At 42.9% G+C, this 25738-nt stretch overlaps 2 protein-coding genes across 4 annotated transcripts in view; both read right to left on the bottom strand.

Moving 5' to 3' along the window:
• The window catches only part of LOC112215589 (transforming acidic coiled-coil-containing protein 1), a 43439-nt gene extending 25898 nt beyond the window's left edge, over positions 1-17541 (bottom strand). The window contains exon 1 of one of the 2 annotated variants that reach the window (XM_024374751.2): positions 17395-17541. Coding sequence is in view for 1 of the 2 variants with exons in the window: in XM_024374740.1 (XP_024230508.1) it covers positions 6723-6796 (74 nt within the window). In the remaining variant the exon portion in view is untranslated. Of the gene's footprint in view, positions 1-6722; positions 7045-17394 lie in introns of those variants that run through there. The other variant, XM_024374740.1, reaches the window with a different exon arrangement.
• A 547-nt stretch (positions 17542-18088) lies between these two features.
• On the bottom strand, positions 18089-25153 carry LOC112223249 (phospholipase DDHD2). 2 transcript variants are annotated; one of them, XM_024386273.1, is made up of 18 exons: positions 24908-25153; positions 24522-24602; positions 24239-24396; positions 23695-23891; positions 23202-23291; positions 22910-23033; positions 22550-22639; positions 22177-22318; positions 21803-22011; positions 21415-21476; positions 21174-21302; positions 20998-21087; positions 20582-20728; positions 19969-20124; positions 19771-19876; positions 19377-19535; positions 18629-18788; positions 18089-18522 (listed from the first exon to the last, which is right to left on the bottom strand). In XM_024386273.1, exons 3-18 carry the CDS (start codon positions 24375-24377, stop codon positions 18456-18458), a joined length of 2067 nt encoding a protein of 688 aa, XP_024242041.1. In that variant the 5' UTR covers positions 24378-24396; positions 24522-24602; positions 24908-25153; the 3' UTR covers positions 18089-18455. The 2 variants fall into 2 exon arrangements, with proteins under 2 accessions (XP_024242041.1, XP_024242049.1); XM_024386281.1 differs by having other exon boundaries at positions 20582-20725.
• Positions 25154-25738: the final 585 nt, after the last annotated feature.

The raw sequence follows: 25738 nt of genomic DNA, 5'->3' as shown, positions 1-25738 counted from the left end.
TGTATGCCTCGCTGTATGTCTCTCTCAAATGTCAATATGCCTTGTATACTGTTGCTCAGGTTAGTTATCATTATTCTAGTTCACAATGGAGCCCCTAGTTCTACTCTTCATACCCCTGATAACTCCTTTGTCCCACCTCCCACACATGCGGTGACCTCACCCATTACAACCAGCATGTCCAGAGACACAACCTCTCTCATCATCACCCAGTGCCTGGGCTTACCCCCGCTGTTCCCGCACCCCACCATACCCCTGTCTGCGCATTATGCCCTGAATATATTCTACCATGCCCAGAAACCTGCTCCTCTTATTCTCTGTCCCCAACGCTCTAGGCGACCAGTTTTGATAGCCTTTAGCCGCACCCTCATACTACTCCTTCTCTGTTCCGCGGGTGATGTGGAGGTGTCCCCAGGCACCCTCATTTGTTGACTTCTGTGATCGAAAAAGCCTTGGTTTCATGCATGTCAACATCAGAAGCCTCCTCCCTAAGTTTGTTTTACTCACTGCTCTAGCACACTCTGCTAACCCTGATGTCCTTGCTGTGTCTGAATCCTGGCTCAGGAAGGCCACCAAAAATTCAGAGATTTCCATACCCAACTATAACATCTTCCGTCAAGATAGAACTGCTAAAGGGGGAGGAGTTAGCCTGCAAAGTAATGTCATACTTTCCAGGTCCATACCCAAACAGTTCGAACTACTAATTTTGAAAATTACTCTCTCCAGAAATAAGTCTCTCACTGTTGCCGCCTGCTACCGACCCCCCTCAGCCCCCAGCTGTGCCCTGGACACCATTTGTGAATTGATCGCCCCCCATCTAGCCTCAGAGTTTGTTCTGTTAGGTGACCTAAACTGGGATATGCTTAACACCCCGCCAGTCCTACAATCTAAGCTAGATGCCCTCAATCTCACACAAATCATCAAGGAACCCACCAGGTACAACCCTAACTCTGTAAACAAGGGCACCCTCATAGACGTCATCCTGACCAACTGGCCCTCCAAATACACCTCCGCTGTCTTCAACCAGGATCTCAGCGATCACTGCCTCATTGCCTGTATCCGCTACGGAGCCGCAGTCAAACGACCACCCCTCATCACTGTCAAACGCTCCCTAAAACACTTCTGTGAGCAGGCCTTTCTAATCGACCTGGCCCGGGTATCCTGGAAGGACATTGACCTCATCCCGTCAGTTGAGGATGCCTGGTCATTCTTTAAAAGTAACTTCCTCACCATTTTAGATAAGCATGCTCCTTTCAAAAAATGCAGAACTAAGAACAGATACAGTCCTTGGTTCACCCCAGACCTGACTGCCCTCGACCAGCACAAAAACATCCTGTGGCGGACTGCAATAGCATCGAATAGTCCCCGGGATATGCAACTGTTCAGGGAAGTCCGGAACCAATACACGCAGTCAGTCAGGAAAGCTAAGGCCAGCTTCTTCAGGCAGAAGTTTGCATCCTGTAGCTCCAACTCCAAAAAGTTCTGGGACACTGTGAAGTCCATGGAGAACAAGAGCACCTCCTCCCAGCTGCCCACTGCACTGAGGCTAGGTAACACGGTCACCACCGATAAATCCATGATTATCGAAAACTTCAATAAGCATTTCTCAACGGCTGGCCATGCCTTCCGCCTGGCTACTCCAACCTCGGCCAACAGCTCTGCCCCCGGCAGCTCCTCGCCCAAGCCTCTCCAGGTTCTCCTTTACCCAAATCCAGATAGCAGATGTTCTGAAAGAGCTGCAAAACCTGGACCCGTACAAATCAGCTGGGCTTGACAATCTGGACCCCCTATTTCTGAAACTTTCCGCCGCCATTGTCGCAACCCCTATTACCAGCCTGTTCATCCTCTCTTTCATATCGTCTGAGATCCCCAAGGATTGAAAGCTGCCGCAGTCATCCCCCTCTTCAAAGGGGGAGACACCCTGGACCCAAACTGTTACAGACCTATATCCATCCTGCCCTGCCTATCTAAGGTCTTCGAAAGCCAAGTCAACAAACAGGTCACTGACCATCTCGAATCCCACCGTACCTTCTCCGCTGTGCAATCTGGTTTCCGAGCCGGTCACGGGTGCACCTCAGCAACACTCAAGGTACTAAACGATATCATAACTGCCATCGATAAAAGACAGTACTGTGCAGCCGTCTTCATTGACCTTGCCAAGGCTTTCGACTCTGTCAATCACCATATTCTTATCGGCAGACTCAGTAGCCTCGGTTTTTCGGATGACTGCCTTGCCTGGTTCACCAATTACTTTGCAGACAGAGTTCAGTGTGTCAAATCGGAGGGCATGCTGTCCGGTCCTCTGGCAGTCTCTATGGGGGTGCCACAGGGTTCAATTCTCGGGCTGACTCTTTTCTCTGTATATATCAATGATGTTGCTCTTGCTGCGGGCGATTCCCTGATCCACCTCTACGCAGACGACACCATTCTATATACTTTCGGCCCGTCATTGGACACTGTGCTATCTAACCTCCAAACAAGCTTCAATGCCATACAACACTCCTTCCGTGGCCTCCAACTGCTCTTAAACGCTAGTAAAACCAAATGCATGCTTTTCAACCGATCGCTGCCTGCACCCGCATGCCCGACTAGCATCACCACCCTGGATGGTTCCGACCTTGAATATGTGGACATCTATAAGTACCTAGGTGTCTGTCTAGACTGCAAACTCTCCTTCCAGACTCATATCAAACATCTCCAATCGAAAATCAAATCAAGAGTCGGTTTTCTATTCCGCAACAAAGCCTCCTTCACTCACGCCGCCAAGCTTACCCTAGTAAAACTGACTATCCTTCCGATCCTCGACTTCGGCGATGTCATCTACAAAATGGCTTCCAACACTCTACTCAGCAAACTGGATGCAGTCTATCACAGTGCCATCCGTTTTGTCACTAAAGCACCTTATACCACCCACCACTGCGACCTGTATGCTCTAGTCGGCTGGCCCTCATTACATATTCGTCGCCAGACCCACTGGCTCCAGGTCATCTACAAGTCCATGCTAGGTAAAGCTCCGCCTTATCTCAGTTCACTGGTCACGATGGCAACACCCATCCGTAGCACGCGCTCCAGCAGGTGTATCTCACTGATCATCCCTAAAGCCAACACCTCATTTGGCCGCCTTTCGTTCCAGTACTCTGCTGCCTGTGACTGGAACGAATTGCAAAAATCGCTGAAGTTGGAGACTTTTATCTCCCTCACCAACTTCAAACATCAGCTATCTGAGCAGCTAACCGATCGCTGCTGCTGTACATAGTCTATTGGTAAATAGCCCACCCATTTTCACCTACCTCATCCCCATACTGTTTTTATTTATTTACTTGCTCTTTTGCACACCAATATCTCTACCTGTACATGACCATCTGATCATTTATCACTCCAGTGTTAATCTGCAAAATTGTAATTATTCGCCTACCTCCTCATGCCTTTTGCACACATTGTATATAGACTCCCCCCTTTGTTTTCTACTGTGTTATTGACTTGTTAATTGTTTATTCCATGTGTAACTCTGTGTTGTCTGCTCACACTGCTATGCTTTATCTTGGCCAGGTCGCAGTTGCAAATGAGAACTTGTTCTCAACTGGCCTACCTGGTTAAATAAAGGTGAAATAAAAATAATAAAAAATAAATAAATAAATACTGTATGTGAATGTGGTAAATCATACAACAGTCTCAAATAAGGTTGTTTTTGGTTTCACGCTGTCGTACTTCACTAGTCTTGTGATGTATTCACTCAGCTATTTGGAACAAAATTGAGAACGGAGGTGGTTATCAAGTGTTGCACTTGAGAAATACTTTTGCTAAATCACCACAGTGAGTCCTATAGGAATCAGGCCGTGGGTGTGCTAGTATGGATATTGGAACATAGCCAAGGTCTTGAGCACCTATATGCAGTGTGACTGGTGTTATCCCAGCCAGCCCTGTGACACTGGTGTGGCAAATCCCAGCCAGCCCTGATGTGACAGCACACAGATATCCAGGACACTGTCTGATGTGACAGCAGAATGCTGAGACAGCACACACAGATATGTCCTGTCTGATGTGACAGCACACACAGATACGTCCTGTCTGATGTGACCCATGTTTGCAATGCTTTTATAGTGGGAGCCTTTGCATTTTTTTTTTACCTGAGTAAACACCAGGGAATCAAATGATAGGCATATCCTGTTTTAGAAGGATAGTTCAGCTCACCCAGGATAACATCTGACTTGTTGTATAAATTGGGTGAACTATCCATGTAGTAAAGCCTTTTAGATGATACAGCAATAAGTCACCACAGCTTGAGTTTAGTAAAGTATTAGCGGCTATCTTTATGTATTGGTGATGGGTCAAAAAAAATCAATACAGTTACATATCGCAATATTATTTTTGGCAGATATTATATCAATATTTGACTCGATTTGTAAAACAATATATACTGTACATGTTTGTTTTTTTTGCTACTGTAGTTAGCGTTAGCTAGCGCTAGTCGGCTGTACCTGCGCCCAAACGCCGAAATTGTTCATCCTATAGCTTGTATCTGCATCTTATTTTTAAATTGTAAGCCAACATGCTTTCAGCACTTTTATTTCCCAGACTGACCTAAACTCGTTGTCTCATGCTCTCTCATGTCTCTCTAAAGCAGACATATAGCGAGCAATCTGTTTGGAACATCAAGTCGCAATAGAATCGCAGTATCGAATCGCAATACAATATAGAATCGTGAGGATCGTGAGAATTGCAATACATACCGCATCTGCACCTAAGCATAGCGATAATATCGTATCGTGAGGTCTCTGGCAGTTCCCAGCCCTGCAACAGTATTTATAAGATTGACTGTAGAAAGTGGAAGAACCTGACACAGCAGGAACATAAGGTCCCCTGTGGCAGAAGATTCAGAAGGAAAGGTCCACCTTTTCTCAATGTTCCCCCCCGCTTCAGAGCCTGTATTAGATCAGCTAACCGGGTTTACAGGACTGTCTATAGTAGAACTTCTGTTGATACACAAATTACTTATTTTAATCAAGAGTGATCGACTCTAAACTTCCAACTGCCACATTCATCACATGCAATTAGCTGAGCACCTTATGGATTCAACACTGTGATCCGATATGGATCTATCTAACCTAGTCAATCACTAAAAGCTTACCACAATATTGATCTATGGTAGCCCACTGAACTAAAGCCTTGGGAGCCAACACAACTCTTCGGGTCTCAGGCAAGGTTTATTCATAAAACGAGCAAGGTTCCCAAACACCTCCATTACACAAACAGTAATTCAGCATGTATTTATCTGCTAGTGTGAGGTACAGTTTACTGTATTGGTAAAAGCATGAGGGTCAAATGCATCCATTACGTTCGCTGTCTCATCTACTATTGAGACGGCATAGAAATAGAATTACAGTACATTGACTTGAATGGGATTCTCTATTCTATTAATTCTATTTCTGTGGGTATAACCTGCAGGGGGCAGAGTGGTCCCCTTTAAGAGAGACAACTCCTTAAGGGGGGGGGACTAGAGGAAACCCGGGAGCTACTTCACACAGTGAGATCAATCAGTCGTACAGCCAAATGTTCCTTTCGTCAACAAAACATGACGAGACAACTGAGGGTCTCTGTTTCAATCGACAACCGTAAAATGACAAATCTCAGTTCTTGGAGATGAGTACATGCGCACGCATGCACACACACACACACACAAACAAACAAACAAAGAAACACAAACAGGCAAGGATTTACTAGAGGGTACAGTAGACAAACATGCTTGACACTGTACATTTCCAGGCTGTTTGAAGCCTTATCATTGAGTGAGTGAGGGTGTGTGAATATTTGCATGTGTGTGCAAGAGCTTGTCTGAACAGACCATTCATTCACACTAGTATTAAACACATGGAGGTGACAACTCACTGCATACACTGACTGTTTGCTTATAGTTTATGCTTATAATACACAGTATAACTCTTATAATACAGTGTAACTCTTATAATACACAGTATAACTTGTATAATAAACAGTAACTTGTATAATAAACAGTATAACTTGTATAATACACAGTATAACTTGTATAATAAACAGTATAACTCGTATAATACACAGCATAACTCCTATATTACACAGTATAACTTGTATAATACACAGTATAACTTGTATAATACACAGCATAACTCCTATATTACACAGCATAACAAGCAACTGATCTCCATCCATTTCCCACAGCTACCTTGTCATTCTATGTATCAATCGATTTGAATAATAAGACACATAACTAGCAAAGACTGTATCGTTACGTTACACTATCAATCCGTAAATATAGCATAGTGATGATATTGTTATACTGTAATAGTTTAAATGTAGACATTGATTAGCTAAAGTCTCCCCGACACAAAGAATATACTATGTTTTAAGCTACTTCCTTTCTGGTCAACAAACACTGTGACAGGTCACAAATGCATCATAGCCTATTCATAGCTTCTTCCCTCGTCAGGCCACAACAAAGTTGACAAACCAGAACATCCAAGTACACCGTCAATTCCGCCTACAAGACGCCACAACTTCTGACAAACAATAGCTCCTGAAACATTCAGCATGAATATCATTGACCCAATAGCTAATCTAAAATAGTCCACTCCACAACTGAGTGAGGCCATTTTGACACGCCTCTGTAGAAGTACTGTTATTAGACAGTTGTCAAACTTCCATTGCTGTTACTGTAAGTACAGGTATTAGAGAACAATTACTTCACTCACATGTTACTTGTCTTCCTCTTGGTTGAGTTTGCTGCCCCTCCAGTCTTCTTCTGTTGGGACTGAGAGCCCCCCATGTTGACAGCAGCTTTCTTTACCCCTCTAAGGGAACTGGGTCTTTACCTGTCTGTCTGTAAGTCTATACAAGTGCGTGCTCCTTTTAAATGTGCACGTGTGTGTGTGTGTGTGTGTGGGTGTGGGTCATCCCAGGTCAAGTTAGCCAGCCTACTGTCCCATCCGTGTTTCTCTCACTACTGCTGCAGTGAATGACGCTGCAATGTCCATCTGAAACAGCCCTGATATCCTGCCAGGCTCTCTCCAAGCCTCCTCCCTCCCACAGACTTATTGCTCCCTCATTCCCTCCCTTTACTTCTTTCTTTTTCTCCCTGTCCCCGCCTCCTTCACCTCACGCGCAAACACCAGGGAACAGACTGTGGTAAACATTCGACTGGGAGTTATTGCACACTATACTAAATCCTGGTGGGGACAATCAAGGAAGGAGGCTAGAAGGTAAAGTACGTAAACCAGGTCAAGTTTCTTCGTCATAAAGTGATGTCATGTGGGGATAACCCAGGTTGCGTCCTAAATGGCGCCCCATTCCCTATACAATAGTGTACTACTACTACTATAGTGTCCTATCCATATGGCTCTGTTCAAAATTAGAAGACCATATTAAGGAATAGGGGTTCCATTTGGGATCCCAGATAGCAGGCACACAACAACTCATTAGAGCAAACAGGACTCTGCTTGATGTGACGACATGGTGTTACTTGCTCAACAGGTTGAACCAGAAGTAAGGATGGATGGTTCCATGTTTTGACTCAAATCTAAATGTCAACAGCAGTCCAGTCATTCAAAGCATTACAGTTAGGGAGTGAACAGAATTTATTACATGGAGAAAATCGGACCTCTCTGAAATGAAAATGGATGACCCTACCTTGAGAAAAACATACAAATATATTTGACCTAAACCCTCCCTGAACGCTTGAAAAAAAATACAATCGACCCATCCCCTATACCCAAAATAATCATTAGAAACCAAGTGGATAGCAGAGAATATGTATACCGTTTATCCTCACTTCCGGGACAGACCAGAGCCTTAGATATGCAGTTTAAGAAACTGTTCTCCGTCCTGTAAGCATTACATGGCAACGCAGACATTTTAATAGCACACAGGGCTGCAGGCCAGAAGGTTGTGGGTTCGTAAACCACCGTGGACAAGAGCAGGGGTGGAAAGATCTCCTTTATATTAAAAGCATTGCATGAATCTATCATTGTATTTGCAGGTCAATCGGGGGAAAAAAGCCTTTTATAAACATTTCATGCAATTCTACATAATTGTACATATTAGCAGAATATTTTTTTAATACCCCACAAATTACCAAAATTACAGGTTAAGAATTGACAGAGATAGGCCTGTGTTCATCTTATCTTATTTCTCCAATGCTAAATCAGTGTGTATTGTTTGCAAACGAAATTGTCCCTGTTTGGAAATAATTCAATCTGAGACGTCATTATGAATCTGAGCATGGTACTTTCAAGAGTTAGGCCTACCTTTCCACTCCAGACAGAGAAGGCCTACCTTTCCACTCCAGACAGTAGGCCTACCTTTCCACCCCAGACAGCGTAGGCCTACCTTTTCCACTCCAGACAGTAGACCTACCTTTCCACTCCAGACAATAGGCCTACTTTTCCACCCCAGACAGAGTAGGCCTACCTTTCCACTCCAGACAGAGTAGGCCTACCTTTCCACTCCAGACAGAGTAGGACTACCTTTCCACTCCAGACAGAGTAGGACTACCTTTCCACACCAGACAGAGTAGGCCTACCTTTCCACACCAGACAGAGTAGGCCTACCTTTTTCCACTTTCCACCCCAGACAGAGTACTCCAGACAGCATACCTACCTTTCCACTCCAGACAGTAGGCCTACCTTTCCACCCCAGACAGTAGGCCTACCTTTCCACTCCAGACAGAGCAGGCCTACCTTTCCACTCCAGACTGAGTAGGACACCTTTCCACAGAGTAGACCTACCTGTCCACTACAGACAGAGTAGGCCTACCTTTCCACTCCAGACAGAGTAGGCCTACCTTTCCACTCCAGACAGAGTAGGCCTACCTTTCCACTCCAGACAGAGTAGGCCTACCTTTCCACCCCAGACAGAGTAGGCCTACTTTTTCCACTCCAGACAGCATACCTACCTTTCCACCCCAGACAGTAGGCCTACCTTTCTGCTCCAGACAGAGCAGGCCTACCTTTCCACTCCAGACTGAGTAGGACTACCTTTCCACACCAGACAGAGTAGACCTACCTGTCCACTACAGACAGAGTAGGCCTACCTTTCCACTCCAGACAGAGAAGGCCTACCTTTCCACTCCAGACAGTAGGCCTACCTTTCCACCCCAGACAGCATAGGCCAGACAGACAGTAGACCTACCTTTCCACTCCAGACAATAGGCCTACTTTTCCACCCCAGACAGAGTAGGCCTACCTTTCCACTCCAGACAGAAGGCCTACCTTTCCACTCCAGACAGAGTAGGACTACCTTTCCACCTTTCCAGGCAGACAATAGGCCTACCTTTCCACTCCAGACAATAGACCTACTTTTCCACACCAGACAGAGTAGGCCTACCTTTCCACACCAGACAGAGTAGGACTACCTTTCTGCTCCAGACAGAGTAGGCCTACCTTTCCACCCTAGACAGAGTAGGCCTACCTTTCCACTCCAGACAGTAGGCCTACCTTTCCACTCCAGACAGAGTAGGCCTACCTTTCCACTTTCCAGACAGTAGGCCTACCTTTCCACCCCAGACAGAGTAGGCCTACCTTTCCACCTCCAGACACAGAGTAGTCCTACCTTTCCACTCCAGACAGTAAGCCTACCTTTCCACCCCAGACAGAGTAGGCCTACCTTTCCACCCAGACAGTAGGCCTACCTTTCCACCCCAGACAGAGTAGGCCTACCTTTCCACTCCAGACAGTAAGCCTACCTTTAAGGCCTACCTTTCCACTCCAGACAGTAAGCCTACCTTTCCACCCCAGACAGAGTAGTCCTACCTTTCCACTCCAGACAGTAAGCCTACCTTTCCACCCCAGACAGTAAGCCTACCTTTCCACCCCAGACAGAGTAGGCCTACCAATGCAGAAAAATGCCAACTTTAACTGCTAGCTACTCTTCTTCCGTGGCTTAACCCAACGAGAGATCACAAGTGTTTCACTGAAAGCTGTCTGGGTTTAAACATCTTCTACTGTGCAGAAAGTGAATAGCTTAATCAATTGATAGTGACAGAATTAGATTACCTCCCAAGCCAAGTCATGTTTTTGTCTCCTTGGCTATAGAAGGTTGTAGCTCAGCCTCTGAATGAAAAGAAAGGAAACAACGATATCCCCATATGCATCGGAGTGACATCTTACGTGGGTATTTTACAGCTTGTTTCTAGCATAAAGCATTGTGGACCAACGCGCTGTTATAGATCACTTTATATCATCAGATCTGTTTTATTTTCTTCACAAGCTAACAAGGGATAGGCCTGTGCTTTTAGCCATTTTCTTAGGCCTAAGCCATACCAGCTCAATTAGAGTCTTGATTTTAACTTAACAGCCCTTCACTGACATGGAGCCAGGCTATTTCAAGACTACATGGTGGATGGAGGAATTGACCGACAAATCCATGGATATAGCAGCCTATAGCCTAATGAAGACGATGAACTGAATTATACCTTCTCGATTTTGCCTACTTGCAGCACCATGAGCTGTCCATTTCCTATTGATTGTGCCGTGGCTACCGCTTCAAGTTTCAGCACCACAATGTAAGTTACTTGAATCTGGCTTATTGCAAGGTCAGTAACTCTGATGAATAGATCATGGGCAAGAAACATGTTGTTTTTAATCAAAATCAATTGTAGCAAGCTATCAAAGTTGACCTCTGGTCCTCCTTCTCAACTTCACGCTCCCCTTCTCAAACTGAAGAGAAAATAGGCCATAGGCTAGTCTGCGCACAAGGTCTAATCATTTAAAAGAAAATCGAAAGAAACCTTTGACTCTTCTCCTGAACTGCCACTGTAGCCCTACACAGCACAGCTATAGGTTAAGCAGCACACAAAAACGTTTTTGATCAGCAAGAGCAGAGCAGGCCGGGGCTCAGGGTTGGAATATCCAGTGCCGTGTGTAATGCAACCTACTTTCATTTACACCATCCCAGCAGCTATCTTAGAAATGGAACCTTGCTCTGTGCTTCTCCCAGCATGCACTTCGTAGCCTATAGGCTATGGATCATTTGATTGTGACCACACTAAATAGCCTATAGTCGCCGATATATAGCCTAATAAGCAACTAATTCTAAAACACTTAGAAATATTGAAATGTCATCAATCACAAATGACATGACCCTCCCCTGGACTAGTTTGTTTTTAAAATACCCAAACCCTCCCCTTGATTGAAATTGAAAAGGCATGACCCTCCCCCATTTCCCTCCATTTTCCCCCATGTCCATTTCAATCCATCCCTTATCAGGGAGTGATTATCTGACCAAAATGCATTGCATGCAATTCCTGCAATGCGATTGCGAGTTGTGGTACTTGGAACCCCCTATGGAATAGATGCTTTTCCCATCTATTTCAAATGTTACGGTACTTTTTTTTCTTTAGCGTGAACAAAAAAGACGTGTTAGCATACAGTAAGACAAACGACGCAGCTTGGTGTGACAAGGAGAAGACATATGTAACACAAGATGTACTTCCTTTCTTACAGTTATGAACCCACACTGGATCAATGCCATGAATAAAACCAATACCTCATATCTGTTTGTCAAAGAACCATGGGAAAACTTTAAGGCAACTTTGTTTCAGGATTCAAGCTCACACAAGCCAGCAAAAACAGGTTCCACTGCTCACACTGACTAATCCTTTTAGTTGCTTTTAATTTACCACAGCATAATGCCTCATTTCAGATTAACAGTCTATCTGGCAGGGTTGGGCAGTCAAATCCTGTTGAACACAATCAGTTTAGAAAGTGAATGAATTCTATTCATTCATGAAGAGCCCTCGTGGGAACAATGGGTAGTGTTAATTCAATCAATGCATGAATTCATCAGTAGTTTCAAGTGTCAGAAAATACAAAAGACAGGGTTTGAGATTAAGGGTTGCCCTATTGCCTGAGGCGAGTGACCTGAGTGGTCACGCAAGTTGAGACTGCTCCGTGTTTGCCCCATTGGGTCAGGGATTTTTTGTTTACTGATAACAACCAAAATGAAGTAGTCTGGTCGTCTTCCAGCTACATAATGATCATAATCATCGGGCAACCCAAAAATGACCTTTCAGACCTTAATGTCAATCCCTGAAAACAGCACGATTTCCCTAGCACTGTAACAACATTGCCACAATGCTGCTCCGGTGACCTGTGCATAATAACAAAGGTCAAAGTGAGGTCACTGTCACATTGTAGTCATAAATACCAGACACCTCTCTATCACACACACACACACACACACACCTAGCCATCTCTACTGTACGGATTGCATACTAGAGATGCATAGCTAGCCATTAAAGGTAAAAACTCTCTGCTACAGACATACCTAACCATGTTTCCTATAGACACTACCTATCAGAGATACAGTAAGAAGAAGAACGCATCTTCATTGACCAATAATAGCATCATGGTAGGAGGACTATTTGTCTGTGCAGTTCGTCCCAGTACTGATGACAAAGATAGCCTTTTAGCACACGGCATGGCATTGCCACCTCGCCACCTTGTTTTCACAGAACAATTAGAATTATTTTCAAAGAGGCTCAATGATCTTCATAGATAATTTTCACGTTCAGTTACATGTTTAAGAACATCAAATCAAACACTGCTTGAAATGAATTTGCTTCAACTTTTTATCCATCCATCCTTTTGAGAACCAATTTAGTGAATCGTTATTTTACTGTAATCAGTTCGGGACTGTATGTTATTACATATAGCGGCATTAAACAGGTTGACAAGAAATGTCAGCAAAGACTACGTATGAATGAACAGCCTGACATCTAGTGGTAAACTAAGATAAATGGCATAGTTTTTGGGGGTTAGGGGGTTGATCAACTTTAAAATATTGCAGATAGATTGTATCAATGTAATTGTCTACTTCACTTCCAATCCCCCAAATATATTATTTTGCAGATATATATATACACACACACACACACACACACATATATATATATATACGGATCTTTAAAAAAATCTTTAAAAAAAAATTGTTTTCCTTTATTACCCTCCAAACCTACCACCCCTCCCCCAATTGGAGCAAACTAGTGAACAACAACACTTAGGCCTGTATTTCCAGCTTATACATACTATATACAGTTTATGGACACAGTTTATTTTACAATAATTTTATTTTGTTTGTTTTTAACTCTTGTCTTTCCTCTACCCCTCCTATATTCCCATATATTTATGATGTCCATCCATTTTGATTTCTATTTGTCATATCTTTCAAACTGTGCTCTTTCAAAAAAGTTCAGAACCTATGTACTTTTTTACAGACACAGTATGTTTTACATTAGTTATCTTGTTGTTATTAGCCCCAACCTTCAGCTCCGTTCAAACATTGTTGGTAGTTGTTACAGGCATGACATGATTTCCCAAGGTTTGTCATCAAGATCTTCAACATCATAATTACAGAACGTTTTTTACACTTTATAGTGTACTTGCTTTTAGGGACGTTGACTCCCCTACTCATACAGTCGGCCTATTTGCCACGATGGAACTAATAATGACCACTAGTGTGGGTCTAGTGTGACATCATGTTAAAGGGATCCAAATCCATTCCGTACGTGTTTAAAGGTGTTATGATGGGGAGGTTACTAGGCAACCTCACACACAGACCAGACACATCTGGTGTAGGCCTACAGTACATCCTGGCCAGGGGCAGTGACAGTGCAGTCTTACTCAGCATTTCCATTGCGAGGCAGGGGACCATGAGCAATGCGTGGATGTGAAACAGCACAGTGTTGATTCAATGTCTCCCTAGCACTTCCTACTCAACAAATGATAACTCACCCACATCAAACACTTAAAAACAACACGCTCCTGAAGTCCCTTCCACAACCACAAGTCTATAAATGGCAGGGTCATGGTAGTCTGGGAATCTCTCCCTGTAACTCCCTTTTCTAATACTGCCTGCTCACATATTACAATGATTATTTTATAATAGTGATCACATAATCCATTGTTATCCCCTAGTGTTACTCAACAGGGTAGGCCTCATGAGCTCAATATAAATGGATTACATTAAATGGGATTCCTTCACCTCCCAAGATAACTTCCACATTCCAGTTCTCCAAAATGGGAACATTTGTGGGAATTTCTTTTGATTCCCAGAAGCCGCAGCGTGCTTCCATTCCACATGTGAAAGAGCGGACTGGGGCTGTACCTAAAACTATTATGTGCCGTCAAATCCTTACTTCCTCCAGCCATGTTTCCTCAATTCCTCTCAAAGCCCATTGGAGGAGAGGATCCCCCCTCTGACCTCCTTCAATGAGCTTTGATAGGAATTCAGAAAGAAAATGACGGAGGAAGAAAAGCTTTGGCATTTAGTAACATTTTCAGACACAGCCATATGTTGGCTGCTCCTGCCCATTTAACCCCCACTTCCTGTTCAGCTGAGCCTCAGCCTCTGCCTGGGGTGTGTCTGAGAGTGACCTCATCTTCCTTCCAGCTCTGAGGGCCTCAGAAATGCCAAAAACACTACAGCACATGATGCAATGTGAATGCAAGTTGGAGGCAACCAGTAAGCCCAAATGTATTGTTCCTATGAGTTCCTCACCCGTATTCATTCAGTCATGTAACTGAAAGAAAACACATGGAAGGAAATGAACGTTCCAGCACGCTGGTTGTCAGTTTTTGACCCTCCGTCTGAGCTGTGCTCTTTCTGGGATATACGCTGTTTTTGTGAGCGGTGAAGGAGGATTGTGTGTGTGTGTGTGTCAGTGTGTGTGAGCGTGTGTAAGCCATGAGTAGCACCCTGTTCACTTCAGACAGACTTTACATTGCCTTATGTATAGTGCTGTGTGTGTACGGTTGAGCCTTGCCTTGTGTTGGCTACTGGAACGTTGGTCATTGGTCAACAAGTGGAAAATCTGTGGAAAGAATTTCCTGTTGATAGACAATATCCACAATAAATCGAATGATTAATCAATCAATGTGAGAATCACATTGTGAGAAAGGCAAATGCACTGTTGTGTGGTGAGTGCGTGCGTGTGTATGTGTACACGCGAAAGTGAAATGATTGAACAAAACCCAGGTTTAGAACCCCTCTACATTGTTCAGATAGAGTGACATTATCACTCTATCCTCCAGTCCTCTTATTAGCTCCCATACTTCAAAGAATCTCAAGCTACCTGCCCTTACATGAAGTCACCTTTCAGTCAGATGGGGTTTTCTTACTAGCAGGGTTGAAACAGTGCAGCCTGGCTGTGTTAGCCTAGAATTCAATCAAACCTGTCCTGCAGAAACCTAAGCCCTAAGCCGGGGCGGCAGGGTAGCCTCGTGCAAGTTCAAATCCCCGAGCTGACAAGGTATAAATCTGTCGTTCTGCCCCTGAACAGGCAGGTAACCCACTGTTCCTAGGCCGTCATTGAAAATAAGAATTTGTTCTTAACTGACTTGCCTAGTTAAATAAAGGTTAAAAAAAATCAAATTTAAAAAAGCCACTGCACTCAAACATGAACTAATGGTGTTAGGTAAATAATGGGCTGCCCCCACAAAAATCTGGTTCAGACTTTTTAATTTCACAGCCTTCCTTTTTCATCCAAATAAAGGAAAGCATTTCAAGTGTGTTTAATTAGAGCAGGGATGAATTATCCCGTGGTTGAATAAGACTTACATAAACACAATACAAACACGTGTTAGAAAAGTAAAAAACAACAGGCTTACGGGCATGAAAAAGTACAAACTAGCAGTGCTCACACATGATCCACAACACCGGCTGTGGTGTCAGCTCAGCTAGTTGTTTCCAGAGTTAAAGAGCTTATAACATTGCCAGACTCTCACACTGTAAGAGTGAAAGAAAGTCATTAAAAGGATAAATGCTTGAATAGTAATCCTCCCTTGCCAGAACCCCCATCTAGACAGTTAATGCAGAGTTTTGGAAAATGAGGAATTACATGTGATTCAAGCAGAATGGACAGGCTACAAAAAGAAGGATGATTCAGTGGAAGACATATTTTGCTCTCATTGAGGCTCATTCCTCGGGGACTACTGATAACCTATATATTATAGAAATAACAAGATATTTGCATGTGAAAATGTAACGTGATGCATTTGCACCATTGATTCCCCTATGTGGTTGCACTTTACTTGAACCTATGTTATATGGGCTACAAAAAAACGGTTATAATCATGACACAACAAATGAACAGTCATGACTGGCCAACTTGTGTGATCTTATGCTAACTGACTTTACATGGTCATAATAGCCTACTTTCAATAAAACACAACTATATATCCAACAAGAAACTACAGGGCCTGTGTGAGTCCATGTATGACTCATAGGAAACTTGAACAGATGAGACTATGGTTTCAAATCATGTTTTAAAAATGAATTGCTCTCATGGAACGTTACTCTATAAGTAGATATTGCGATTAACGTAAACTCACCCCATTCCGTACAAATGATGCAACCGCAACATTCAAACGAGGCTACAAAGAAAACTAATGGGACTGTAGCGACTGTGTTGACTTCAAAATCGGGGGAGTGAACTAGGTTTCTATTCAAGCGTTGATCGACATGGTAATGGCTCTATAGTATTGGAGAAAAGTTGAAAAAACTGACCCTCCGTTACATTGCAACTATCTCTGTCTTACAATCTCTCTCCACCAGGTGTGGCACTTCTCTCGTCCTTTAAAAACAAGAAATGGACAGTGACGGGGTAAGGGGGGGGATACCTAGTCATTTTTTGCGTCATCACTGCAAGCGATCATCATTCTACAAGCTGCTGTTTACTTCTAAGGTCACTTTAGCATCCTCAAATTCGACACAAACCTTCAAATAGGTATGTAATGACACATTATATAAACTCTTTATAGTGTTTTATTTACATTTTAGAGGCGATAAGGTGATAAGTTGGACCAGATCGAGTGAAAAAAAGCAATTTTCCCACACATCTCTCCTTCTCACTATTAAAAAGACCCGATGGGGCTCATTGCCTGCTTGAATTATGCAGAAACGGGCAGCGTTTAGGTCATGTAATTGATTCTGTTGGAAAGGGGAGAAATTGTGCTTTACAATGCTATTGACATTACAGTTGATCTGGAAGTATTACGTTTTTGGGGCGCTAAAATAAGGGCAATTGTACGGACCAAGGCGATGTACGAGTTTACGTTATAGCCTAGTCTTTGGTGTCTGCACATACGCTGTGTGACTTTCAACATAACATGCAAGTATTGTCATGTCGCCCATGATCTTGTGCCAAAGTGAGTTAAATAACTTTTAAAGCAAAATTATACTTCAAAATGTAATATAATAAATATTCCAAATTTGTTATGTGATCTTACATTTTAGTAGATACCATCACGATACATAACACAACGGTATCACAATCGATCTAACACTATAGCGCTTTACATTTTTACAGGCAAAAACAGTCAACACAGAGCTGGCGATTATAGCCAATAGTCCAAAAGTTAAATGTCCTACCTTTCCAGTGAATTTACCGGATAAATCCACAACTCAACTTTCAAGAGACGTCAAAGATGGTGTTATGAAGTTATTTTCTTCACTATGAAAACGTTCCTTGCAAAGCACGACGTGATGGGCAGTCCAATGTCCCAACGCGTTCTTCAAAGAGAACTGCCCTGTGGCGTATATTCCACGCGGTGGGTGACGCGGATAAATGGGAAATGAACTTTCTGGCGGCTATGTGCCAGGAATGTGACTTAAAGACACAGTCGGTTAATGTACGACAATGAATCTTACAGATAGGAACACAATGAGAGGTCACCTCTTTGGAGAGCAAGGCTAAATAGGCAACAGTGTGGCATGGAGTCTACAGTAGCTATTAGATAAGCCTATTGGCTGCAGAAAACAGTCAAATCCTTGCAGGATTTATTTCTGTTGTTCATAATTTGCTGAAAGTAAACAGACACACACACACACACACACACACGTGCTAAATTGCAACTAGGACATGGTCCAGCAAAAAGTGCGAATAAGCAGAATAGCAGCTTTAATTAAAAGTTGGTCACAGTTTCCATATTTGTAAACAAATTAGAACAAGCCCATAATCCTACAGTACATTTTAAATGCATTCTTATGCAAACAGTGCATTAGGTATCACCAAAAATAACAGTTTATGTAAATTTGCCATCTCCAGATCAAATCACAATTCAGATTAAAAATCACCATTTATTCAAAGTGCATTTACCAGAAGCCTCAATACACTTGACAGAAAAATAAATACAAATGAAGCCATAAAAATGTGATGCATCCAGAGTCTCCTCTAGTAGATACACAACTCAAAAGATCCATCCTTTACATCAGGGATGGGCAACTCCAGTCCTCCTGGGCCTGATTGGCCTCACACTTTTTCTCCATCCCTAGCAAACACAGCTGACTAATCAAATTGGATTCTAAACCGAATATCATGATCAGGTGTTTATTGGAGTCAGGTGTGTTAGCTGGGGCAAAACTGTGACACTGATCAGGCCCTCGAGGACTGGAATTTGCCCATCCCTGCTTTACATGGACATTTGGAGAAGCTAGAGAAGGATTCCCTTCCCCTCATAGATTTCTCTCAAAAGCAGCAACACGGTATCCTCAGAATCCCTGAAACACACAAGAAAACATGAGATACTGCAGAAAGCTAAAGAAAACATGTAAGCTTGTTCAATACAGCATGAGTCAGAGTCAACACTAGCTCAGTTGTTATTACCAGTAGCAGAGATGGCTCTGGATGGCAAACAGATACTCATTGAAGCTCTCTAGGGGTTTCTCTTGAAGGACGTAATCAAACCGACGTCCACCATTCAACATTCCAAAACTGATATTCTTCATCTCTGTAGGTGAGACGGTACCGTTTTGGGCCCTACTACCTGGAAAAGAGTATTGATGGAACATTCCGCTAACACAGTTCAAATGTTATTGTCTCCTTTTTGTCTTTAGGACAGCTGTTTTTAGTCAAGACTTTCGTGTTTTTAACGTAATGTGTAATTGTTGTGCTGTATGTGTGTTTATAGTTTTGTTTAACATTGTGTTAGTGTATGTAAGTTGTTTTGTCTGAAACATTGTTCCCCCTGCTGCTATTAGACCAGGTCTCTATTGGAAAAGAGATGTTATCTCAATGAGAAAAACCTGTATTAATAAAAGGTAAAGTAAAAAATAAAGGGACATTTGGTTGCAGGCAGTGGTAACATGATAATACTCATAGTACATACAAAAAACATGTCACACAAAGGACAAATTACACCGAAAAAATAATTATATTACATTAAGTTGCTTTTAAAGGCCTACCTGTTTAGTAATGCTGTAATTACTAGAGTAACAACAGTGAATTTTTTTTTAGGGAATATGAAGAATAAAGTAATGCATGTATGGAAAACCATTGCACATGGTTCCTAATAAATGAGTGAATAAATAAATGAGCGAACTAAAGTAATAAATAAATGAGACCAATCTCTCACCTTCTGACTCCTGAGGTGGCAGTGCAGCTGTGGTTCCTACACTGGCCACTGGGGGCAGTGTGTTGACAGGTAGCGTGGTGAGGGTCTGCCACACACCACGCAGAGTACTGATGGAGAGCAGCAGATCTGAGCTGACTCGCTTCAAGCTGTCTTTCAGCTCTGGGGGACACAATGTCAACACAGGGTCACTGCATGGGAGCACAAGGTGAATGAAAGTTTCCACACGCTCATTGGATAGCAACGATGTGGGTCAGTGTTTTAAATGATCAGGCAGGTCAGAGCTTTAGTAATGCTCGCTTAGGGTCTTAACAAAAAGCTCATGACATATGGGGGCTACCATATCTTGAAATGTTTCTGTAATGTTCAGATCAAAGCTTCACGCCTCAGGTCTCACCGAGATGCATCCTCTTCCTGCCCTTGTGATGTGGGATTAGCATTGGGGGCAGGTCCACCCCTGGAGTCACCACCATGGGCTCAATCCTGAAGGCCACCGGGTCAAACTGCAAGGAGGAAAAACACATTGTCAGGTCCTTATGAATATTCATGGCTTTGATTGACTTTAGCTTTACTAACATATGATCCATAAACATACTGGATGGAAGATGTTGTAGAAGCTTTTGCAGGTGGGGAGGCTGTATTTGGGGTCGATCCTCTTCAGGCCGCGCACCGTTAGGAACATCCCTATAGGAGAACCCAAGGCAAAGAAGGCCTGCGGCTGGAAGGCCAGCTGAGGGTACACAATGGACACCTGGGCAGGAAGGGCAGGGGTACATGATTAATACCAATTCAGTATGCTCCATGTATAAATTCTGATATATTTCTTTACTTTCTGGAACTAAGCATGGATATCAAAACTCACCAACATTTTAAAATTTAATTTAATTCATTTAGATTTTCAGTTGTAATAACTGCTTCAAGACATTCTATTAAATATATTCTCTTTAATCCATAATTTGGCTTAGAGTGTTGTTTTTGTGTTGTTTGTTGTTTAAATCATCTGTTTACTGGGTTTTGTACACAAAATAATGTATACTTTTTAGCCAGTAATTCTGAAAGTTGTGCTCACGAGCCATAAGAGGTCCCCAAAAATTGTGTACTACTTCACATATGTGCAGATATGTGCACCATGGCATTGCTCTCTCTCGCTCCACTGTATGTGCATGTGTACATGTTACAGTATGCAGTCACTGTTGTTGTTTGTTTACCTGGCCAATGCCAATGTCAAAGTACTTGTAATCCACTGGGCTGATGGAGGGGGCGTCTGAGAGTAGCGTTGGTTGTTCTTGGACCTGGGAATACACACTTGGAACGCCAGGAACTGGCTGGGACGTTCCTGTCCTGGATTCCTGCTTCTGGGCCGAAGGATGGATGTATAGATTAGATAGCTCCAATAACAATCTAAACAATATAACTTCATCAGGCTGCTGGTTCCAGCTTGCAGCCCATTTACAAACAGTTAGGATGGAATATCGTCAGGGTTAAGACTACAGACGGATAGGAAGCTACGCACAATAGATCCAATAGACTGGAATGTCAGATCAAAGAAGCTTGGGGAAAATTTCACATGGTGGCTATGTTTAACAATGAATGGTACCATTTGGAAGTGGATAGGATTTCATACCTCTCTCCATCTCTTCAACAAGCACATGATCTTCTTGCGAGGCCCCAAGGGTATTCCCAAGTCCTTCAAGTCTGTCTCCGAACAGAGAGTCTAGTCAATAGACAGAGGACACACACAGTTAGAAAGTCACAGACACACACACACTCACACTCACACACACACACACACACGCTTACCAGTGATTCTAAGTCCATTTGCTCCTTTGTAAGCATTTGGAAAAACTTGCCCAATCCGAAATTCCTAAGTGTTTCCTCAAAGCTCTCAAAGTTAATGGAGGTTGCTTCACTTGGGCTGCTGACGCTACTCTGAAGCAGAAGAAATATAGGATCAACATTGAGCTAATCAGAATAAATATGCTGGTGGTTGTGGCCATGGCCAAAATGTAGCTGTACATTTTGTCAGTTGCCTACTACTTACTATCTTTTCATCTGTGTTATGTATTTCTTGATTTGTCAGAAGGTCAAAGAGGATCAGAGAACCTAGAAAAGTCATATTAATAAAGAATATGAATTACTATAATGGTTATTAATACTACACTCCTAGAAAAAAAGGTACTATCTGGAACCAAAAAGGGTTCTTCAGCTCTCCCCATAGGAGAACCCTTTGAATAACCCTTTTTGGTTCCAGGTAGAACCCTTTACACAGAGGGTTCTACACATATCCCAAAAGAGTTCTACCTGGTAACCAAAAAGGGTTCCCCTATGGGGACAGCTGAAGAAACCTTTTGGAAACTTTTTTTCTAAGAGTGCAGTTTTTACTAATAAAGTCAGAAGAAAAAGTTAGGAGAGGTCTATGAGGTACTGACCCAGACTGTGTCCAGTCAGTGACACTGCACCAGTGAATTGTGGGTGGCGCTGAAGGAATATGTGGTGGAGGCGGTTGATCTCTGAGGCCACGGTGTCTATGATGGTCTTGCAGTAGGTGGGGCTGTTGTAGAAGAACAGGTCCAGCACCGTGTCATTGCTGAACTGACGCAGACGACTGATGCTGGGCAGTGTGATCCTCTGGATATCCCTGTTGGTAAGAGGAAGTGAAGAATGATTGTATTAGTGTGTGTGTTTGTGTGCGTGCCATTCTTTTGTGTAAAAAAACACAAAACCCAGATAACAGACAATTTAAACAACAAACAACACAAAAACAGCCCTCAAAGCCAAATGATGGAACAGTCCAAGGCCTTACTCATCCACCCCAGTGGCGTCCCCATGCAGCACCCGGTGCCAGTTGATTGGAATGAACTCCACGCGGCCCATGTGGGTGCCATCTTGGCTCTGCTTGAAGTGACTGCTCAGCAGGCTGAGTGAAGCATCGCGGAAATCATTCACTACAGGCGGTAGAGAGTGCTTTAGTATGTTTATGATATGCTTTGGCATGTTGGTACAGTTAACTGGTAGGCCTTTTGTTTCAAGTAATATGGTCATCTTAACCTATCAAGTCTGCATTAATCAATGTATGGGAATGTCTGTGAGAAGAAAATGAATTGTGAAAAAGGGAAAAAGCAGAGTGCAGATAAAGGTACAGTTTTAGAGGTAGGGGTCAAAGGTTATACACACACCACATTCAACAACCCCACGCAGCTGGATGTCACAGGCCGGGCCAACGCCATGTACCATGAAGACAAGGTGGTCGACTTGGTAAGGCTCTCCTGAATGACCAACAACACAAATAGGGTCTACTGTGTAAGGAATTGTAATTTGGTGTCATGTAAATACCAACGTGCACATGGTCCAATGCATTGGATGCTCCACAACTTGAGTTCTCTGTAAACAATGCAATATCCATTGTTCAGGCCAATTCCCAGTACTGTTTGCATGAAACACAAATAGAAGTACAGTACAGGTGTGACAACCTCACACAGAGGTGTAGAAATCAAAGCCCATTGTGAAGATGTAGGCCTATACATTTGTGGGCTTACCTTCAGGTATCTCTATTGAAATACCCTCCAGGCCCCTTTTGACGGTCCTGGGTCGACTTTGCTCAGAGGCAGAGGGGAAGCTTATCCAGTACTTCGAGGGGATTGTCTGTTGCTGTGTCATAAGCTAATGGAGACAGAGCAAGGAATAGAAACTTTGTTGCATTTTATTTTACAGTCCAATATTTGCATCTCTACAGACAAACCATGCAGGTACTAGTGACAGTAAGATAGTGTCACTAAGATATACTGTGCTTCTGTACATGTCAGTTATGGATGGGAGAGGGGGTCATACCATACGGCTGTGCAACACCACCGTTTCTCCAGTGGGGAATTCTAACTTCCTCGTCCAGTCATTCAGCGTCACTGATATCATGTAAGCCTCCTGTGAATACAGTGATGCAAATGTAACGGACCCTGGTCTCCTGTACTCCAGGCATTAGCCCCGGGAGGTAACACAAGTATTGGGTTAGGTGGTTGACCAAGGTTCAAACCCGGTCAGTCATACTGTATATGTTATTGACAATATTACCAAGCTTTGATTGACAGATTAACAAGGTCATTACCAATCCGCAGTATACCCCTTTCAGACGGTAGAAAGAAGTAAATACTGGCCCCGCAAAACTATGGTACAAAGATAAACACCAAGGTATCAAGGTAGATATTGTATCAATTTGTAATGATTGGCATTTGTGTGTGTCCGATATGGCACCTATATAGTGCACTTCTATTGTCCAGGCCCTGTATACTATATAGGGAACACGTTGTTGTTTCAGACTGTGTCCTACCTCCAGAATGAGACTGGTGTGCTCTGGGTAAGGGGTGTAGGAGATATCCTTGTCTCCTTTGTGGAACCAGGAGCAGCGCCTGACCTCCGAGGGGGGCTGCTCCCAGTACACCGCGTAACGCCGCCTCTCCTTCAGCCTCACATCGAAACGCCTACCCTCTGTGGCTACCACCATCTCCTCCACCCCACGGGTCTCCCCTGTTAGGAGCAAACCCACAATTATGATATGGTTATAGTCATCTTTATCATTGCTATTATTATCAGGGATCACTCATTACATCCCATGTCTAATTGAACAGCACAGCCCAAATTAACAAAACCATAACACTCCACATTACAGCAAAAGTTGTAATTACATAGTATGGTAACAAGTTATAATTAATAACAATGAAAACATTACTTGCCTAGATAGTCCTTAATTTCAGTGTAACTATATTCTTGTTTCGGGGTAATACATCCCACATAATATGGTGCTATAGTACGAAGGGGCAACAATACAAGAACTATTTGTATTATTTGTAAAAGTAAGATGAATTGTCTCATGCCGTGTTTGTGTGCCTCTTCCAGCCTTGAGGAGTCCTCCCTGTTGAAAGGAAACCAGGAGTCTTTACAGTCCACCTGCTGCTCGCAGTGGAACCAATGGTGCTCCACCGGCTCATATACACCTTCTATCATACCGTTCATGGCAGCTAGATAAGAGAAGCTAGGAAAAAGTGGAAGTGAATAGAACAGAACATAATTCTTAGATTTTCTCTATAGGGAACATTCATATGTGTCGTCTGCTTTTAAATTAAATAAATATAGAAAGAGATAAAGAGAGAAGCTCACCTACTGTCTGGCTACTGTATGAGGATGGAGGGGTAATTTGAGAGGCTCAGGTTGATCACCCAGGCAGCTTTAACGGACCACCTGGGAGGCACAAACAGCATTTCTAATATTTACACATTCATCTGATGCTAAGTTTCAGGGAAGATATCATTGTTTTAGATGCTAGCTAAGAGCTGGCAATTGGATATTTTGTATCCTTGAAATACAAGAAACATAGCAAGCACATGTTTCTGTCCTATCCGTGGATAGACGGTGCTGAGTAAAAACATACCATCACTTAACATACTGGGAATGTTTGTTAGGAGTGAATATCGTGAATTCCTCTCATACTATTGAAACTCACATTCTTTAAAAGTAGAGAGCTGGCATCAGAAATAGCTACATACCTTCAATGTACAGCTAATGTTATAGTATGGGACTCCATCAAATATGGCGGTTCCTCCTGAGTGGATCTCTCTGTTGAAAGTTGCAAATAGACGTCCTTGGAATATATCCAAATCCAAAAGCATTTAGATATTGTTGAAGGCAACAACAAAAACAACACGGTTTGTTAAGTTTTCTAACAAGGGGGAATTTCCTCTGATTGACTTCACACTTTGCAAGCTTGTCTCAACACTCATGTGTTTTGAATGACTTCACTGGTTTAGTGACTCAGAGTGGGATCAAAGGTCAATTCCAATCACGATGAAGAGGTGTGGGGAAATAGCAACACACCAGTAGGCCTGTAGGCTATAATCACAGAAGAGAGAAAGTACCCAAATCTCTCTAACAACTGTGTTTTAACTCATTAATAATAATTTGCTAATTTGGTTCCAAGCTTAGAGTGGGGAATGGAAACACATGCAAAGTTTTACATGACTATCGCTTTATCACATAAAGATAAGCAATAATGTCCGTCTTTGACACTTTAACTTCAGTCAGTCCACATCTACACGGTAGTAAAATCTAAATCAGATGTACAACACACATGTTGTATGTATGGAGTAAAGTGTAAAAGGTGCTTGCCACCTGAATGGTCCTGATAATTTAAGACAAGGGATCAGTGGGTTCTGCTTTCCATTAATCATCTCTTACATAGGACAATGTTCCACCTGTGTGGCATACTGTGCATAGACATGGAATCACCAGATCAGAAACATTGATATTATTTAGCATGACAGCCTAGAAATGCAACCCTGTCTTTACCTCTTGCAATATACTGCACAGATTAAGTTAGG

The sequence above is a fragment of the Oncorhynchus tshawytscha genome, linkage group LG02 (assembly GCF_018296145.1).
Source record: "Oncorhynchus tshawytscha isolate Ot180627B linkage group LG02, Otsh_v2.0, whole genome shotgun sequence".
NCBI classification, from domain to species: domain Eukaryota; kingdom Metazoa; phylum Chordata; class Actinopteri; order Salmoniformes; family Salmonidae; genus Oncorhynchus; species Oncorhynchus tshawytscha.
The sequence above is the reverse complement of the archived record's forward strand: the minus strand, read 5'-3'. Positions and strand labels throughout refer to the sequence as shown.